Source organism: Astatotilapia calliptera, chromosome 3 (assembly GCF_900246225.1).
Source record: "Astatotilapia calliptera chromosome 3, fAstCal1.2, whole genome shotgun sequence".
NCBI lineage: Eukaryota > Metazoa > Chordata > Actinopteri > Cichliformes > Cichlidae > Astatotilapia > Astatotilapia calliptera.
In genome coordinates, this window is record NC_039304.1 from 524,450 (window position 1) to 545,783 (window position 21,334).

Here is a 21,334-nt window from a genome sequence, read left to right on the forward strand (position 1 = left end):
ACCTGTGCTATTGAGGTTTTGGTTAGACAAACTTAAAGTCAGCAAACTGCCTAACAAACTTCCACTTGGAAAACATAAGCTATGACTTGGTTGGACTGGGACGCCAGTATCTTCATTTTCATTTTCAGTGCCTGCAGCGCTCCAGGCTACTGCACTAGTGTTCATCGAATGGTAGTTATTTTAACTTAGTCATCTATATTTTCTTGGTCAGACTCCTGAACTATGTTCAAAGATAAAAACAACTTTCTAAACTGAACATTAAAGTATTTAATATCTGACTTCTCAGTGCCTTGTTGCAGTGTAGATTATAAAGCCTGGTTAGATTTTAGGGGAAGAAGCACTAAGTAAAAAGAAAAAAATACTGCATCTCAAATGCATTTATCATCATAATTAATAGCTGTGTCTGATAGCTCCTAAGCATAATGCAGTTGCAGAGACTCGTGAAAACTTAGCAATTGCACATAATGTCCATTTAATGTGGCGAGACTGTTCTTTTTTGTAACCATTTATTATTTGTTTCAGACTATCAAATGAGGTGTTGCTTGAAAACTATCCCACCACATAGTAAAAGTGACTTTTGATGAGCTCAGTTCCTAAAACATTCTAAGAACTTGAGGTCACATCCTGTTTCTGAACCTTATATTCATCTCTTTGTAATAGCACGACTAAGTAATTGTACCTCTTTCAATGCTGAACATTAAGTTTGTGAATTGTGTTATTTAGGAAACTGAATACATTTGATTTTTATCATGGACTGATGATTCATAAATCATTTCTATTCTAGTAACACGTGCAGACATGCTAAATGAACTCTCCTGCACAATCTTTGCTCTGGATGCTTAAATCTATCAGCTTTTTTTCTAACAAGAAAAATAATTTGTCTACACACTACTCTGTTGACTGGTGTGTATGTGCATGCGAATATAATAATAATAATAATAATAATAATAATAATAATAATGGATTGCATTTATGTAGCGCTTTTCAAGACACTTAAAACACTTTACAATCCCACTATTCATTTACTCTCGCATTCACACACTGGTGGAGGCAAGCTGCACTTGTAGCCACAGCTGCCCTGGGGCAGACTGACAGAAGCGAGGCTGCCATATCGCGCCATCAGCCCCTCTGGCCAACACCAGTAGGCGGTAGGTGAAGTATACTTTGTATACTTAAAGTTACAGAATGTGAGGGCCTTTCACAGCACCTCCAGTCTTTCCTAACATCTCTGGCCCAGGTCATTGACTTACAGCAGGTTTCTTTACATAGCACAATTGGATCATATGGAGAGATTTAGGTCAGCACCAGATAGAGACTGCTGTATCACCTGGGAGCAAACAAACACCTTAAATGAGTCTCATATTTAGAAAAACGGTTTTTAAAAAACCCACTCCTATTTCTGTCAAGGTTACATTGAGGCTAAATTTATTCTTTTAAGATTTTTCAGCTTAGATACCTAAACATTTCTTTCTGGGATTTATGAGGGAACTATTAGCTTGCAAAGCTGCAACCTCTATTCAATTCGAATGCCTTCTACCAACTTGTATGACATTTCTGCTTTTAATTCAGGTCCTGGTGACAGTGAAAGCAGGAAAAATCTTCATCCCCAACCTAACTTAACTGAGAGTAAGTGAATAATGTTTGAAGAACGCTACATCACAAAAAATTTGATTGCACAAGCACATTACATGACAGTGCATCACCATGTGTCATGGATAATGGATTTATGGATAAGTTTAATGGCTTTTATATTTGGCAAATGAACAATTGCATGGTACAGTTAAGACCTTCTGCCTGCATCAGCACAGTCCTCACTTTTCTGTCAAACTCACAGCAACAATTTTACAAATAAACATATCAACTATTAGCCAGGTGCTTGGGTTTTTTTTCTTGCCTTTCTATAAGAGTGTTTTCAAGGTTCAGCCTCTTTTGGTTAGTCTAAGGTTACCCTACAAAAATAACTTTATAACATTAGAATGTTTTATTTTCTAATTAACCAGGCTGCCAAGTCCCACCTCATTTAGATGTCACAACACTAGTGCACATTTTTCATAGAACTTTGAGCGCCTGCTAAAATGCAACGCTATTTCAATACCCTACTAGCTTGTTTTCTGAAAAAGGACACAGCCCTTTTCTATAATGGTCTTAATACAGAGATAAGAAATGTAAATGTAAAAATCATGTATTAATTTCAGAAACCTATCAGCAATTTGATGAAGCCAGATGTAACTGTCAGTGTAACACACTCACCATCTAAAATGTTTTTTGCAAGAATGCTGGCAACTTCAATACTTCAGAGTTTGAATGTGAGAATGTTAGACTGGAAGCATTTAAATAGAAAACCATCAAAAAGTGCTTGTATGAATAGGTGTGAATGAGACGAGTTGTATCAAGCACTTTGAGTGCTCAAGAAGAGTAAGTAGAAATGGGTTGTATAAGAACCAGTCCTTTTATGTTTATCCCAGAATCCCAACAGTAGATGTTGCATGTGCATAAACATATTGCAACCAGACAGTCTCAGAACATTTTGATCGTATATTGTTGTTTCTGTAAGTGAAACACGGCACTTCAAAACCATTACTTACTTTTTTAGTTTACCTACAAAAGTCCTTCAAGTTATCAAATCCTCATTAGCTGTAGTTATACAGCTGAAAATACTGGTATTCATCAGTTTTTCTGTCGTCTTCGTGCCCTCATCTTGCTAGTCTCACTTGCATGTGATTTAACAGGGTTGAGCATTAACTTAAGATATAATTATTAATTATTCTTTGGGAGGGGGGGTAATTTTTTCGAGTTTTAGTTCATCTTTAAAGATGAGTACTACAAACATAATTTTTGTAGTTGTGGCTAACACACACGGGGGTTAAGGGCCGCTCCTGGATGTTTCTTGGTAAAACGGTGCTCTGGGAGCTGCAAAGAGAGAAGGACCTGCCTCCTCAGCGTGTGGATTCAGTCCTCAGAGCGCTGACAGCTTGGAAACGCGGCTCAGTCACAGGATGGAGAACATCTGCAGTGGAGCAGCTGTTACACGCTGCGAGTTAGCTCTGGAAGTCCAGCGCGTCTTCTGACAAAAACTACGCAACCGGAAGAATGACTAAAGCTGTGCTGCGACAAACCTCAGCATGGGCTTGTGTGTCTATCACGGTATGAACGTTTTCGCCCGCGGTAAAAGGAAAAAAGCAGCTACGCCAGATGTGTTTGTTTTCTGGGACCTTTCCTCAAATCCTGGAGCTCTCAGAGGATTGTTGGCGTGGAGAGAAAGACTGAACCCGATTTCCAAGTGTTGCCGTTCCCCCTGAACATGTGCAAAACGCCGCCGCCCGCATACACAGCGTTATGGGCCAACAGTTAACGCCGACTTGAATCTAAATCTGCCTGAAACATGTTTATCTTGTGGGTACCGTTAAGTTTATTCTTCGGTTGTATTATTTCGCAGACCTGGAGCGTTCAGATGTCGTGGGAAAACTGGAACGCTGAGCTGCACAACCAAGGGAATGAGTTTGGGAAATCGAGCTCTCAGCCACATATCATTTTTATCCTGGTGGATGATCAAGGCTTCCGGGATGTCGGGTACCACGGCTCGGAGATCAAAACCCCGACCTTGGACCGGTTGGCAGCAGAGGGAGTCAAACTGGAGAATTACTACGTCCAACCTCTCTGCAGCCCGTCCAGGAGCCAGCTCATGACGGGAAGGTAGAGTGCATTATAGAGACTGTTCTCTGCTCTGTCCCGGTTGTAGTAACCATGCGTCGTGGAGTTTAGAGGAGAAACTATTGGCGTCTGGGAAGATCAAGGACGTGTTTGGTCAGAAATAAATACACTAGAGGAAACGATCTCCAGGCTCATGTGCTGTCCGTGCCCTCATACAGATCTGTCACGCGAAAAGTGCACTGAAAAAGTCCTTTGTTTTGAGTGAGCGGTGATAAATACATATACACATTATACTATATTTATTGTTATAATCTTTATTGTTTTTATTACATTCTTGCTGCAGCTGGGGATCAATATAACTACTTATCTGCAGTGTAGCTTTATTTTATAATATTACAGTGTCATATTCGTATCTTAAAATCTGAAAAATAATAACTAACTAAAGCTTAAACATTGTGTGGGGTACAAAGTCCATTATTATAGTGCATTAGAAGCATATATCAGCATAAGAGAAACACCTAGAGTACATTATATAAAAAAATTAAAGTACCTTAAAGTACCTTAAAGTACATTAAAGTTGTACCCCAAAACAATTACTGAAGTTACATTCATGCACTGGTCATATACATGCTCTTATCCAATCTATGCCTATGGCAAGATTACTCAAGTACTGTAGTCTAGAGACAAATCATCTTTCAGGAGGAATTAGGCCACCTGACCACCCCTTTCTGGGAACAGCATTTTCCCATTCTACATTTTTCTTAACTTTAAAGTGAAGTAAGTCGCTTCCAAGTACAAGATTACAGTAAGAGTAAAAAAAAATTATGCCATAAATCTTTTATTTCCAAACATTTTTAAATTTACAAAGAAGACACAAGGCAGGAAATTAAGCATCAGGAAATTAATCAAACTTTGAAGAGCTTTGAAGATTAAAAGGATATGGCAAACAATTACATAGTTTGATGCTTTCTTTGAATTGTAACAATTTCATTACTACTCAACTATAACACTTTTTCAGACTTTCCACCTAAACATTGATTTGCAGATCTAACTATTGCTGTCTTTGAAGGCCCTGTTGGGCCCAAACCAAAAGAGCTAACAAAAGAGTTTATACAATGTTTTGCATCACATTGATGGGTGTCCAAGACAATAATGAGAAAACTGTAGCACCCCTGGCTGCTGCCCACTGCTCTGATCACCAAGTGGAGCCGCGACCTTAGGATCCATCTAGGTGTAGATTCAGTTATGGTTCCATGCTTCTGATAATGAGCAGGTGGTCACAGAGAGATTAGATTAGATTAGATTAAACTTTATTAATCCCTCGGGTGGATTCCTCCGGGAAATTCAGTTTCCAGTAGCAAAGCACCGAAAGAAGTTGCATGTTACAGATACATTAAGGGGAATGAGAGTAAGGATATAAGCATAAATACACCATATATACACATATATAGATACAGAATATACAATATGGATAAATAGGATTGCTCATTTGAGTGAGTATATTGCACAGCGATTATTGCACAGTCAAATATAAGAAAAAAGACAAAACAAAAAACAAAAGTCAAATATTGCAAATATTGCACAGTGTAGAAAAGTACCTACAACTCAGTTGTTCCCGCCCTCCCTTGTCCCCCTGTTTCTCCTCCCTCTCCCCTCCAGTGAGGAGTTAAACAGTTTGATGGCGAGATAAGCATGATGAGGTTGAATATGGGTGAAAGAAAAGCATCTCTTCCTGTGTTGAGAAACATTACATGTCTGTGTAAACTGGATATTCACAAAAGCTCAGAAAACAAAATTGTCTCAAGTCTCACTGGCATACTTGGAGAGACTTGTCATGACAAATTTAAGTCACTAAAGGACTGAATCCAAAACATAAGACCTTCTTAAGCTCCTGACTGAGTTTTTACAGGTTGTTTAGACTGGTTACCTTGGCTACCAGCTGCATCTGAACCATCTTCTTGTTCACCATACTCACATTATACACTATCAGTCAAAAGTTTGGGCAACCATTTAATGGTTTTTCCTTATTTTTATGACTATTTACATTGTAGATTCTCACTGAAGGCATCAAAACTATGAATGAACACATATAGAATTATAAAGTAAACAGAAAAGTTAAAAATTACTCAAAACATTTTTTAGATTTTAGATTGTTCAAGAGAGCCACCCCTTTGATTACTGCTTTGCTCACTCTTGGCATTCTCTCAATGAGCTTCATGAGGTCGTCACCTGAAATGGTTTTCCAGCAGTCTTGAAGGAGTTCTTAAATATGCTGAGCACTTGTTGGCCCTTTTGCCTTCACTTTGCGGTCCATCTCATCCAAAACCATCTCAATTGGGTTTAGGTCAGGTGACTGTGGAGGCCAGGCCATCTGGCGCAGCTCTCCATCACTCTCCTTCTCGGTCAAATAGGCCTTATACAGCCTGGAGGTGTGTTTGGGGTCATTGTCCTGCTGAAAAATGAATGATGGTCCAGCAAAGAACCGCCACACCACCACACCTCCTGCTCCATGCTTCACAGTGGAAACCATGAATGCAGTGACCATTCGTTCACCTTTTCTGCGCCACACAAAGATATGGCAGGTGGAACCAAACTCATTAGACCAAAGCACAGATTTCCATTGGTCTAATGTCCATTGTGTTTTTTGGCTCAAACAAATCTCTTCTGCTTGATGCTTTTCCTTAGTTGTGGTTTCTTAGCAGCTGTTTGACCATAAAGGTCTGATTCACACAGTCTCCTCTGAACATGTAGAGATGTGTTTGCTACTGGAACTCTGTGTGGCATTTATCTTGGCTCTAACCTGCGGTGCAGTTAACTTGCGATTTCTGAGGCTGGTGACTCAGATGAATTTATCTTCAGCAGAAGAGGTGACTCTTGGTTTTCCTTTCCCTTTCCCTTTTTGATGGTTTTTGTGACTGCACTTGGGGACACATTCAAAGTTTTAGCAATTTTCCTCACTGACTGACCTTCAGTTCTTAAAGTAATGATGGACAGCTGTTTCTCTTTACTTAGCTGATTGCTTCTTGCCTTTTGAATTCTAACAGTTGTCGAGAGCTGTTTAGAAACCTGACTTCTGCATGACACAAGAAGCTAACACTAGCTTACACTAGCTGCAGAGGTGGCCGAGTACATTGAATAGATTCGAAGAAAGCAGGGAACAATCCACATCACTGTAAAATGCTGTCCGTCTTGTCAGCCAAGGAGGAAAGTTTAATGGATCATGGCACTGATGTTATAATGCCAATGGATGATCTGTAGGTAGAGATTGCAAGTATTCAGGGATACCACGACCATAGTCTTGCATGGCAAGCTTGCACCAGTAGATTAATTCAGAAGGCGTGCAAATCTACGAGTGTACAGGGTAGTGATGCAAGTTCAAGTTCACTCAGGTCATCAGACAAACAATCAGTTATGTTGCTGATAGAAAAACAAGTTAGCGGCATGAATTCTGGTCTCAGTATAAAACAGTTATTCATAACAGTGATGTACTGTGTAAATGGGAGAAGCTATCTGACTGGAACATTAACAAGAGCGCCAACAGAACCTCTTCAGAACCAATAAACAAAATTCAGTACCCCAGTGAAAAAGTCGCCCTAAGGGCATACATAGAGCTACACACAGCAAATGGAGTTTATCACACTGGATATATTGTGCAAGTACAAACATGAAAGAGAATATTATCCAGAACATTCTGTGACTGCTCACAAAGAGGAAGCAAGAAAACTGGCATAGTGTTATGTCTGCCTTAACACATAGTGAAATTCTGCAGAGTTGAGTGTTTCACCTCCTGACATCATCAATTAGTTTGCGATCAAAAAGAAGTACATTTGAGTACTGATAGTAGCAGAACAAATGCTTTGGTGTCATTGCTTGCCAGATGGAGGCAGCCAAAAACGCATAGTTCATGAGAGCATAGTGAAAGAGCTAATGCTATCATTGCTGAGGCACAACTTCGGATCATCCGCTCATGTGGGAGTGTCACTGGAAAATGTGGTGAATACACAGCAAAGAGTTGAAAAGGACAGAGCAGCTTGTTGGTTTCACAATAAAAGGCACTGAACTCTTATTATCAATAGGAGTGAATTATTAATGGCATGTAGTGTGTTGCAAGGTTGAGAAAATAACAAAATCACTAATAGCTGTTGAAAGCAGTTTAGGATGTACATTGCTTGGACCACTTTCAGCATCAAGTGTCACTGAGACAACTGGCAAACAGCCTGACTGTGAAATACTACATGCCACATTATGAGATAAATTAAGAGTGGTGTTTGATGCATCATTCTGATGTTTTAGGAGCATTACAATACAATATAAAGTATTCTGATTACCGCCCATTTAAACGGTAACTGTAACAGAATACAGTTACTCATATTTTGTATTTTAAATCCATAATGCCGGTACATATATTCCGCTACTCCCCAACACTGGATTCCAGTGACAGTGCTGCTGCCTCAACATTGTGACTCAATTACAAAGTTTCACAAATCCAGAGCTGTGGTCACACTGTGCTAGCAAAAGCAATCCTGCTGAGCTAAACACCACATGACAGTGTTCAGAACCTTATTCAAAGTAAGCTGTGGTGGAATACATGTTTCACTGATGAAGTTAAAAAGGATTGATGTGTTCAAGATGAGGTGAACTCTGAGCTAAGATCTACCTTGTAGGCTACAGTATAGCTTACCAGCACTGAATGAGCTGAACCACAGCTAGACCTAGAGAAGTACAGAAGGTTAAAAACAGTACTGAGAATAACTATGGGTTAAAAGGCTCATGGTCAATTCCCACTGTAGTCAAACAATAAAGGGAGCACTAATTCCAGAGTAGCTCACCATGGCAGATGTTTTTTAGAGGAAAGTTACCCAAGAACATAATTTCAGCAAAGGAAATCTTAAACCTGAAATACGAGCAAGATGTCAAGAGAGACTCAACAATCAAAGATTTGAAGCCATTATTAGATAAACACAGATAGTGGGAGACAGGCTGCAGTATCCTGATTTTAGTTTGAGCTAGTGGTACTGCCTACCAGTAATAGATACTCTCAGCTTCTTATTCAGTAGTGTATTGTGTGATGGGGTCAGAGATACTCTTTTGCAAGTGAGGGAGATGTACTGGTTGTTAAGGGGCAGATGGTTAGTGTCATGTTGTTAGAGTTGCAGGTGAATGAAGGTGAAACTAGCATAGCAAGTCACATCTCCATTACCGAGCGACAATGCCAAAACGTTTGCTTGAGCAGACCAAGTTTTATGATTTAAGTTTTTGGAAGTCAATTAAAGAATCAGAGATTACAAGATTTTTCAGTGATAACAGGATCACCTAGAAATTTATTGTCATGCATGCTGCTTTGTGGGGCTGCTTGTGGGAAAGACTTTTGGGGTCTATAAAACAAGTCTAAAGAGGGTCCTACGGAGGGCTTCACTAAACTTTGAGGAGTTAAATGGTAAATGGTATTTGTATAGCGCTTTACTAGTCCCTAAGGACCCTAAAGGGTTTTACACATCCAGTCATCCACACACATTCACACACACTGGTGATGGCAAGCCACAGCCACCCTGGGGCGCACTGACAGAGGCGAGGCTGCCGGACACTGGCGCCACCGGGCCTTCTGACCACCACCAGTAGGCAATGGGTGAAGTGTCTTGCCCAAGGAACAAGGCGAACTCCCAACTCTTAAGCCATGATCGCCCCTGATAGGATAGGATCCCCTGAGTTCGCTGATAGGAGGAAAGGCAGTTTTAAATCCCAGACCTCTGTTCTTTGTATACAGTGAAGCGTCAGAGCTCCAGTTACTTATACCCTCTCATTTCCTGGTTGGTGGGAGACTAATTTCTCTTCTGCCATCTCAGGTGACCAGCAAAAGCCAGGAGGACATGGGTCCAAGATGGGGGTGGAACTGCTGGTGGAAAAACTTCTTGATGGATGTAAAATCTAGTCACAAGTATGAAACTCCTACGCCTACTCTGGTGAATATAGGAGATGTTGTCCTAATTGGACAAGATAACCTACCCAGGCAAACTTGTAAAAAGGGCAGGATAATGGAGTTGTTTCTAGGGAAAGATGGGTGCATTTATTGATTTAATGTTCACATTTCTACAGAAAGTGTGCCGTCCCTTGGGCTGTATCGCTGGATTAAAAACATTCTGCCAAGGTTGACAGAATGTTTTTAATTCAACAAAACTGCCCAAGGGACTGCCAGCCATCACAGCTTTGCTCAAGTTAATCAAACAAAGGAAGTTAAATGATAACTGGGGATCGACTGGTCTGGAGCAAATATACAGCGTATGGGCAATATTAAAACATCGTCAGTGCCACAAGTTAACACTTTCAGTATGTGACTGTTATCTATGATAGTGCATGGTACAAGTGCATGGAACGACTCAGCAATGTTAGTTCCAAGAGTAATCTAAGATACACAACATAAAATCCAAGCCAAGGGAGCAATAGAACTGCAGAGATAGCAAGGAAATTAACAAAGAAGCTGCTATAAGGAAGAGCAAAGTAAGATGAACTACTCGAGGCTGACTTTGATTAAATGCAGATCATTAGGCTGAGGCTTCTTATTTGAGCCATGTTTGATGAGAAAGTTGTGCAGAAACACTAGGAAAAGCTCCCAGTTTGGGCAGCTAGTCTGTCCGGGAACCTCCTCAACCTCAGTGGTTGAAGGAGTCACCAATTCACTTGCCATGTGGGACCTTAGCGATTGTCAGGGCTCTGTGATTCAAGTTTAATGACGTGTATGATTTGCTGGCGTTTTGGCTTAGTGGTTGTGTAAGTAAACCAGAGAGATAGCATGATTATAGCTGTGTTTGAAAGCAGAACTTGCATTTTCCTGGGCAAATACAACAGCTGTCTGTACATGATAAGAACTGGAAGTGAGCCACTCTTTGCTGGAAATATTTTTCTGGCTATGTGAGGCTTGAGTCCAGGCTAGATAAAAGAGCCAGCCCCCAAAGCTTTAGATCCTCGGCTTATGCCCTGCTGGTCTCAAGAGAGCAGTAGTTACTGCAGTCATTATTTAAGTCCTTATAAACACTAAAGACCTAGAAATGTCCTTCAGGTGCTCCAAAACCTATAAAGTCAAATCATATTCACCCTCGTGTATGTCAAAAAGAAACAACACAGACATACTTTGAAAGTCTTTACCTCTGTAGCATTTTCCATCAAGACCTCAAGCTGGTTTTACTGATTTGTGGAGCGAGCCCAGGCTGCTCTTAGCATGACATGCCAATTACACGGCTGTAACCTTTTGGTATGTGAACACCATCAAACCTGCAGGAGCTGCTTTGGGGCTCTTTAGGGTCAAGTCTTAACGCACATGTATATGTCTAAATACATTTGACATTGTTGTTTTGTAGTTTTCTCTTTTGTTCTATCGGGACTGATTCAAAAGGCAGAAGGAGAAGAGTAATCTTTATTTAAATAGAATTAAAAGAGATTGAAGATAATTTAGAGTATTAGATCCAAGTTCTCAGTTAGTTTTTAACAATATATATATATATATATATATATATATATATATATATATATATATATATATATATATGAAAGAAATACCACTGTACTTTGGGGAAATACCACATATCAATCAATATATTCCTATATTTTCTCAATACAATGGCAGTAGGAAACATGGTTTTAATCAAACTTCAATAGCACTGTCAATATGCTATTTAAGAGCATAATGACAGTGCTATTATTATTGTTATTATTTTTTTTGACCTTCAGATTAATTTGTGACAATATATTTTATTTATTAGGCAGCAAAATGAATTCACATTTTATACCCAAATTTAAACTGGTACACTGGACTTCTCTGAGATGTCAGAAAGTATAACACTCAACCACAAATTTTTCTGTTTATTAATGCAAGTAACTGTATTTTGGCATCTAAGCAGTAAATCTGAAAAGTCACAGATAACAAAAATTACAAGGACTGTTTAAGGCAGTGGTTGCATAAATCATACCTTATGCAGTCAGCTGAACACTGAATGTAGCTGGGTTACAGTTACAGTGCTTCACCTGCCTAGACCACCAATTGACAAGAAAGTCGACCCATTGCCATATTATACAATAAGGTCTGGTATGGTCTCGTTTTAAATCCACCTCAAAGACTTGCAATGCCTAGAAACATCAGATTCAGATATGGGCCTTACTATTATCCTGTAAAGTTTGAAATTTCAAAAGTCATGGGAACCAGCTTTGGATATGAGTCAAAAATATTTTCTATGTTATAAAGATTGCATTTGCAGTCCCCAGTAGTTTTGGAAAAGGGCCAAAAACACATTTTGAATTAGCAAAGCACAGTGTAAGGCCAAAAGCATAATTCTGCCAGCTGCAGCTGGCACTGAAACACTGGTGATGAGGTAGGTTAGGATTTCCCAGGAACAAGTTAGCAGAGATGGTGAGAAATAATCATACAAATATTCTCCACTTAAGCAAAATCCTTAGCATCTGAAGAGTATTTACTTCAGCTGTTGGCTCCATGAAACTGTGTAACAGCTATAATCCCATCAATTCATCACACATGTGCTCAGCCTAGAAAGCTCTGTGCTTATGATCAAATGGCTGAAAGGTTACACCCATATGCAATGCAATATGCACAACTTTTTGTTTAATGATAAAATGAAAAGATCAGACAAATTTGAAAAGCAGTTCTACATAATACACAGAATGCTGTGTCGCAAGTTAAATGGTGTTAGATACAAAGTCAGTTTTTCATTGTACATCTGATTTAACATTTCTCTTTAGAACCACACCAGTTTTGCATGTAGGTCATGTAATAGTTTGTGTTCCAGTTGTGCTATAGCCAGCCAGAAGTACATTTTTATACGAAAAGGTCTGGTATTTTATGCTTGCAGGGAAGTACCATTTTTTCGTCCAACCATATCCCAGAAATCCCTTCATCCCAATCAATTTGCTACAAATATTCACTTGGACTGGTAGAGTAGTGCAGTGGTTTGTACTGTCACCTCTTCAAATCCACTTCCAGTTCCGTCACAATTAATATGATTGTGAGTTCCGTCACAATCATATTAAAGACATGTTATGGTTAGTTGCATGTTGCTTGTTAAGGTTAATTGTGACGCTACGGCCAAATGAACAGAATCGCTTTTGGAGATTTACTTACCTGGATGATTGAGCATGCATCAAGACATCTACAGTAGTGAAAGCCTAGCGATCTGAACAGACTATAATAGTGAACAGTGTACGCACTATGACAGAGACTATGCTATGCCAGTGTCCTAAAACTATAGCAGTAACCAGTGTGAGCATACGGTGAATGATTAGAATAAATGACAGTCATGATTGTGGTCATTGGGAGGGATAGGGGGGAGGAGCAGTGTAGACGGGTTAAGTTGAGTGTGAATGGAAAGGTTCAGTGGGGGACTGAGTTCAGTAGGGTGACAGCAGTTGGGAAGAAGCTGTTCCTAATCCTGCTGGTTTTAGTCTGTGAGGTCCTGTAGCGCCTTCTAGAGGGGAGGAGCTGGAAGACTTCATTGGCAGGATGAGAGGAATCCCTGAGAATGATGCGTGCTCGGCATAGACATCTCTTCTTGTAGACATCCTCAATGGCAGGAAAGTGGAGTCACTGTGATGTGTTAGGCAGTTTTCACCACCTGCCGGAGTGCTTTGTGGTCAGCGACAGAGCAATTACCATACCAGACTGTGACATGCTCTCAATGCTCTCTATCGCACAGCGGTAGACATTACCCAGTATGTCAGTTGTTCTTCTTCAATGTCCTCAAGAAGAAGAGGCACCGATGGGTCTTCTTGACCAGGCTGGAGGTGTTAGTTGACCAGGACAGATTCTTAGAGATCTGGGGGTTCTGAAGAACTTGAAGCTGGGAACCTATTCAACAGCTCTGCTATTTATGTACCTGAGAAGAGAAGTACAAACTTACTGAAACTACATAGCAATAATAAGTGATTACTATTTAAGCCATTGTCTGCTGAGTGTACATTATTGAAGTATACTGGAATGAAGCAATTATGAAGCAAACTGCTTTCATTTAAGGTGGAGTGTAGCATACTAAGGGAATTCAGATATAATAATTTATAGGACATATTACAATAACACTTTGTGTTTTCACTTATTTTTTAAGTGTATAAAGAAAGTGTTTATGTCACTTTGGAAACTTATGTCAAGCCTCCTCTGTTGTGATGTTTTCAATTGTTGAGTAACTGATTGTGTGGAGGCATATGACTGGGACATTCTTGGAAGTTCTGCACGTGGAAAATCTGTGTTTTGAGTTAGAACTCATAAACGATTCTATAAAACTCCTGCAGGTCCAAGTTTTTGCAAAGTAGCATTAAAAGTCAAATAAATCACCCATCTAAAAAAAATGAATTCCCTTGCACACCAAAATTAGGAGTTTATATTTGCATTTAGTATAGTATCTGTTCTTCATTTATCAGATGAAGTACAGGGTGACCTGCTGCCAAGTTGGCTGCAGGTCACCCTTTGCTACAAATCATAGTTTACTGTCTGGTCTTTGGTCTGTTATTTTTGCCTCCCATTACCCATCAACTTCTTTTCACTGGACTTCTCAACATTACCCTGCCCTTGCAGGCCTATAAGCCCTCTTCTGCTTTGGATAATAACATATTGGTGTAAAATTTTCAGTACAGAGATCCTCTCTGTGAAAAGTCACCCTATTGGGGTGTGTAGGGCTACTGTGGTTAATATATGACAATTTATCTCTTTTTTCTTTTTTCCTTTAGATATCAGATCCACACAGGCCTTCAGCATTCTGTCATCCGAGCTGCTCAGCCCAACTGCCTACCCCTGGAAAATATCACTCTGCCCCAGAAGCTAAAGAACGCAGGCTACTCCACCCACATGGTAGGGAAGTGGCACCTGGGCTTCTACAAACGTGGATGCCTTCCTACCCAGCGTGGCTTTGACACGTTCTTTGGCTCCCTGCTAGGAAGTGGGGACTACTACAGTCATTACAAATGCCAAGGCCCTAGCATGTGTGGCTATGATCTGTATGAAGGGGAAGAAGCAGCTTGGGAACAGGACCGCGGCTTGTACTCTACTGTGATGTTTACACAAAAGGCTGTCAGTATTTTAGCAAATCACAACCCTCGTAAGCAACCTTTGTTTCTGTACTTGGCTTACCAGGCGGTTCATTCCCCACTGCAAGTTCCTGCTCGCTACCTCGAGCGATACAAGGGCATCCCAAACCCATACCGTCGTAAATATGCTGCCATGGTTTCCTGCCTGGATGAAGCCATTCATAACCTGACATTAGCACTAAAACACTATGGTTATTATGACAACACAGTTATAGTGTACTCTTCTGACAATGGGGGCCAGCCTTTAGCAGGAGGAAGTAACTGGCCCTTGAGGGGTAGTAAGGCCACATACTGGGAAGGGGGGATCAAGGCAGTGGGCTTTGTTCACAGTCCCTTGTTAATGAACAAAGGAACAAAATGTCGATCTTTGATCCATATTACTGACTGGTTCCCTACACTGGTAACCCTAGGTGAGGGAACTTTAGATGAAGATCTGAATCTGGATGGGTATGACGTCTGGGAAACTATTAGTGAAGGCCGCCCATCACCTCGTCATGACATTCTCCATAATATTGACCCAATTTACATCAAAGCCAAAAATGGATCGTGGAAGGCTGGGTACGGCCTATGGAACACAGCTATTCAGGCTGCACTCCGAGTTGGCCACTGGAAGCTACTAACAGGTGTGCCTGGTTACAGTGACTGGGTGCCCCCACAAACTTTTTTGAATCAGCGGCTAACCACTCGCTTGCATAATGAACGTGTCCGCTGGGACCGAGGTAAGTCCATCTGGCTGTTCAACATTACAGCGGACCCCTATGAGAGAGTGGACTTGTCTCAGCGCTACCCGCATATAGTAAAGAAGATGCTAATGCGGCTAGCTCAGTACAACAAGACTGCTGTGCCGGTGTGCTACCCAACTAAAGACCTGCGTTCTAATCCTCAGTACAACGGTGGGGTGTGGGGACCCTGGCACAAAGACATGAGGGAGCAGCAGGAAGAGGATGAGATGTATAATAACTTGTTCACCAACCATCTCGGTAAAAAAAGATGGGAAAAAAAATCAAAGAACACAAAGTTGAGAAGAGAGTAGAAGAGTAGCACATTACATACCACGTTTGTGAATGCCTTAAGTTATATTTACTCAGGGATTAATGCTTACTCTTACAGGATTGTGCTGTCAGACATTCTAATTCCAGGTAGTTTTAACTTGACTCCAGAAAATACTGTATGAACAAAATGCAGATGGACATTTTCAGAGTTCCTCGAGAGAACAATTAAAAGATCAGTTGTTCAAACACTACTGCTATGCCCAGACAAAACTAAGACCTCATGTAAGTGACAAGGGCATTTAAAGAATGTTTATTTTTCTAGATTCTGTTGCATGCTTGACCTGTTGTCAGATTTTTCTTATAGATTGACGTTTCACTTAGAGTAGAAAACAAATTTCACTAGACAGTTGCCATATATGTTTGGTGACAGACAAATAAAATAAAACATAGTTCTATTGTGTTGTTGATTGTAGCACTAAGGTACTGTGGAAACAGATGTGCAAGTAGATGTGTGTTGTTTTTTATAAGCATAGCCAGTGTGAACTTTAAGATAATAGCATTTGTTCCCTTATTCTTAGATGATATCTGGTTGAGCACAAACCAAACTGAATGTGAGACAAATAAACAAAATAAAAGCCCTAGACACAACATTTCAAGTTCTGTTTTACTTGCATTTTACTATATCCTGATTTTGTTTATTCTGCTAACAACTACGTTTGTAATTTGAAAACCTTGTGTATGTTTTTCATGTTTAGAAACTGAAAGGCAGCTTCTGGGTATAGTTATTTATAGAAAACACAGTAATTTTGGCTTTTACAGGTGAGTAAAAAGTGAATTGCTTTTGTGGAGTCCTTAAAAAATCTCTCCCTCATCACTTAGAGTGTACTGTACAAGAAGTTGGGATCGAAGAAAAACGAAGAATGCAGCTATTTATATGAAGTGAACACACATACATACAACCTTTACAGCAATATTTTCTTATACATCTGTTGCTTGGCACCCATGGAAACAGTTGGAAGTCTTACGACTGACTTGAGCTGATTGCAAGCTTTGCCAGTATATGATTGATCAAACTTTTATGAGCCACTTAACTATTTTAATAACAAAAAATGGCCTCGAAGTACACCACTTCCTAGAAGATCCTCTGTTAACCAGATGCATGGATCTGGTACAATCTGAGGGATCAAAATAGGGCTTCCCCCAAGAAAGGCTGCCAGGTTGCTTTGCACATCCCCCTCTCTCTGCAAGCGCCAACTTGTGACCTCAGACTAACTCAATTTTTACAGCAGCATTTGTGTACACAGCTTATGCTGATATGAGCATGGTTCTTTTGATTCTTAATCCCCATAAATGTGAAGAAGGTGAGGTCAGTTTCAGTTTATGATACTGGCTCATTCACAGTCATTTATGTCTACAGGCAGATTGTACCCATGGGAACAGAATTTACCTGGCTAAGCTCAAATTTATTTCTCACCATAAAACGCAGGTGATGGCATCTCGAGTATCTCGAGCTACAGCTGAGAGTATAGAAAATCAGATTCTTATTTTCTCTGCAAAATTTCCCCTCCTGTGGGCCATGGGAACACTTAAACCCTGGATTCTCTTGGAATTCACATTTGCTTTCACTTATGGGCATTAGCATCCCGCTTATGGGAAAAAGAGCTGTAACTAAGCTATAAGGCAACACATCAAGCTGCTATCTCACTTTAAAAATGCCCATCAGTGCTCATTGGGAATGATAGGAGAAAATAAACCTTATGGATGGCAAAACCACAAGGCTTTGATCTGGCTGGAGTGTGGCAGGCAATTTTGCCTTATTGTGATGGTTTCCTTTCAGTCATGGCACTGTGTGAAACACATGGTTTAGGTTCTCGTATGCTTGATTGAGGTTCAAATTAGCTGAATTATGTGTAGCCAACTGGAGCTAGCTGACCACACGGCTGCCAAGAGCTACATGTGAAATACTATGATGCAGCCAGGCTTACATTCCCAAAGACATGAAATGAATGAATGTAATGAAAAAGAAGACAGATATCAAGCAGCTGTTAACCAAAAGAATCAGGATTAACACAAAATTTATGAACAATCTTGTTACCACTGCCCCATGTTTTCACTTAGACACCCAAATAACTCTGGAAAAAAAAGAGTAGCTAAAGAATGTGGTTTTAGAGGTTGCTAAAAATAAAGCAAAGAGTTACTGTGCTTGTCTTACATGAGGATAAACCAGTAATATCATCTGGAGGCTAAATGAAGTAATTTGTGTACACAGGTTTTATTCTAACTGCTTTTTTTGCCAGGTGATCATTTTACAGCTGTTATTTTGTTCAGCCTCCTTGTGGAAGACATTCTTCAGTCCAGCTATTTATTATTTATGATTCATTTATTTTGATAGTCCACCACCAAACTATGCCATATAAAGCTGTTTTATTATTTAGTTGGCTCTGCTTTGTTCATCAGGGCCTTGTTTTCAAACGTTTCAGAAAAAACTATAACATTAAAGGAATCTACATGGAAATGGGTTGCCATCTTTATTTTATTTGGAGTGTGGTCTTATGTTCAGGTTCAAGGTTTCAAGGTTCTTTATTTGTCACATGCATAGTTATACAAGTATAACACACAGTGAAATGTAGCGACACACAGTGAAATGTAGTGAAATGAAATGTAAATTAAATATGAGCCACGCACACCCACACCCATGCAGAATACTTGCCATTAATTACAGCTGAGCTCACCTGTGCATACCTGTTTGAAAATATTCCTGTTCTTGTTGCCACAAAGACTTTCTTTAGAGTTTAAGTCTGAGTTCGCCAGAATTAATCTGAACAAATTTTAGCTATAGGATCACATGAGGTCTGAACATGGTTACTCCAAATAGAAAAGGGATTCTGAAATCAGACTGGATTACATTCTACAGTCTGGGTTTTGCTTCTAATTAAAGCTTCATGATGTGTTGTTCACTGTGAATTGCATTTGGTTTTTATCTCCATTTTACTGTGCCCCAGCTTTTTTGGAAAAGGAGTTGTAATCAGTGCATCTCCAGCTGATTTCAACATTATGACAGACTGATCATAATATTAAATATTATCAGAGATGAATCAGTTTCTTTTTCATGGCAATCCATCTGTAATGAGTTCAGTGCAATGAAAAAATTTTTACAGGGTAATTCACCAACTTTAGGTAAGGATTGTTAACTTTATGTGACCGTGTTAGCGGCCCTACTTCTGTTACTGTTATGTGATGTTAAAGGGTTTTCATTTCATATTTTATGTTATACAAGTTTTGTGGACGAATATAAAAAAAAATCTAAAAAAGACTGTTGCAGAAACCTGAAGAGAGAGGTTTAAGACTGCTGAAGGACCTGCAAATAAGGACACTGAGCAGTTGAGTGAATTGCTGACAGGAATAATAGAGAACCAACAGCCTTTGGCGAACATATCCTATAATGGCCATCTAGACAGTTAATAATAATAATAATAATGGATTGGATTTATATAGCGCTTTTCAAGGCACCCAAAGCGCTTTACAATACCACTATTCATTCACTCTCACATTCATACACTGGTGGAGGCAAGCTACAGTTGTAGCCACAGCTGCCCTGGGGCAGACTGACAGAAGCGAGGCTGCCATATCGCGCCATCGGCCCCTCTGGCCAACACCAGTAGGCAAGTAGGGTAAAGTGTCTTGCCCAGGGACACAACGACCAGGACAGAGAGCCAGTTCAGATGAGGGATCAAGCACACCTGATTTGAGTATATTAGTGCATTGATTTAGCTATTCTCTCATTTCAGATTATTGTTTTTCATCAACAGGTGTCTCGTTTAATGTGTTCATTTGATCATATGAACTGTTCTTGTGTGTAGGTGGAAGTGAAATGGACAGAACTGCAGAGTTGCAAGGCATAGCTTCCTCAGAAGCTATGATGTGTGCCAGCACTGCTCGAACAGAAGACTTACGATGAATGAAAAGCTGGCTATTGAATTTCATTAACACAAGTTGAAGTATCTAAAGGAGGAGCATGAAATGAAAAAGAGGATACTCCAAGTAGAATTAGAAATGAAAATGTGAGATGCATCAGTCTCAATATACCAGCAATGAATAAAAAAAATACAGAGTAGAATGCGGTAATTTGACCATGACATGTTCAAGTCCTTGTCTGTGGTTTGTTGGAATTGAAGGCATCTTCTCGGCATGAATCAAAGTATATTCCAAAGGCACTGAAAATGACTCTTTCAAACACCAAACATGCACTCTACTAGACCCCTTGTGCATATATAAGCTTGGATATAGCACCTTTGATTAGGAGTAAGTGGGTACAAGCATTGTGTAAACAAAAATTTCCTTCCTTGTACTAATTTATACCTTGACTGAGGAAGCAGATTTATGTTAGTCTCAATTAACGCTTCTAATTATTCACAAAATGAAGAAGTGTTTTTCTTTAGTCGAGAAAGTTTGCTTATAACCCATTGCAAGTGCATGTATACATGCGTTTCTCACCATTATAATGGCGAGAAACGCATTGACTCGGTGACATCAGTTGTTTTTGTTCAATTTAATAAAGATAAATACTATAGAATTCAGAAAGTTTAAAAAACTATTTTTATTTGAAATTCAAAAACGATTATTTGTTTAAAAAAAAATTAACTTGACACATACAATAGGTGGATGGACCTTGATGCGTCACGGCAGACAACACCGACAACCCAGGTTACAAAATACTTACGGGGATGATCCTCACCACAACATCACCTGGCTGCAATCCACTCTACCAAATTGGCAGACTCACTGCAATAGATACATTCAACTTCAACTGTTTTTTCCTCAAAGCTAATGTCACTGGTACTCTGAACTTGATTTGAAAGAAAGTCTGAAATAATATAAATTACTTTTGATTTAACTTTGAAATTTTTGATTGATTTTAATTTTTATTCATAGTAACCTGAGATTCAAACCCACATCTTTTCTTCATCACTATTCTAACATTCTGTGTTGCTATGCCTATGATGCTCTTCAACTCAAACGCTGACATCTTCATAATCCTGTCCTTGATATTGTCTTATAACTATATTTTTCTATCCATTTTCTTTTTAAGTAGACCCTACTACTAATACTTCTCAAAAGACTGGAGCTCAATGGACTAGCCAAAGACCTTACCCTAAGATATAAAACTCTGTATTCATACACTTTTTCAATGGGATTCTATTAACTTTTCCTGAAATAAAGCTTTGACAGCAGTGGTTATAAATATGTCATCTTGCTATGTCCTCTTCTGCTGCTAAGCCTAAATGACACCTGACTGCCATCAGCAGTTTATAATAATTACCTGATCCAATGGGAAATGTGTAAACAAGAGAAACACTACATTGTATTTTCTTTTGTTGAACTTTGGCATGGTTACACATCTCAGGATGTGACAAAAGACCTCAGTGTTAACAGTCTACCACAATAGGAAAACAACCAACTTTCCTGTTTACTAAGCTCTGATCTTTAGGATTAGGATTCAACTTTATTGTCATTACACATGTATAAATACAGGGTAACGAAATACAATTTGCATCTAATCAGAAGTGCAAGAGAAGTAAGTGCAATAGGAGCAGATTATATACAGATAGGGGTAG

At 39.5% G+C, this 21,334-nt stretch overlaps 1 protein-coding gene across 1 annotated transcript; it reads left to right on the top strand.

Moving 5' to 3' along the window:
* The first annotated feature begins 2,684 nt into the window (after window positions 1-2,684).
* Window positions 2,685-16,369, top strand: arsj (arylsulfatase family, member J). The gene is made up of 2 exons (XM_026158428.1): window positions 2,685-3,693; window positions 14,371-16,369. The coding sequence occupies exons 1-2, from the start codon at window positions 3,383-3,385 to the stop codon at window positions 15,758-15,760; spliced, it is 1,701 nt and encodes a 566-aa protein (XP_026014213.1). The 5' UTR covers window positions 2,685-3,382; the 3' UTR covers window positions 15,761-16,369.
* Window positions 16,370-21,334: the final 4,965 nt, after the last annotated feature.

Bases quoted from the DNA above. Each gene is read 5' to 3' on its own strand.
- arsj (XM_026158428.1), top strand. From the start codon at position 3,383: ATGTTTATCTTGTGGGTACCGTTAAGTTTATTCTTCGGTTGTATTATT. The intron at 3,694-14,370 runs GTAGAGTGCATT...TTTTTCCTTTAG, and splicing joins AGCCAGCTCATGACGGGAAG to ATATCAGATCCACACAGGCC.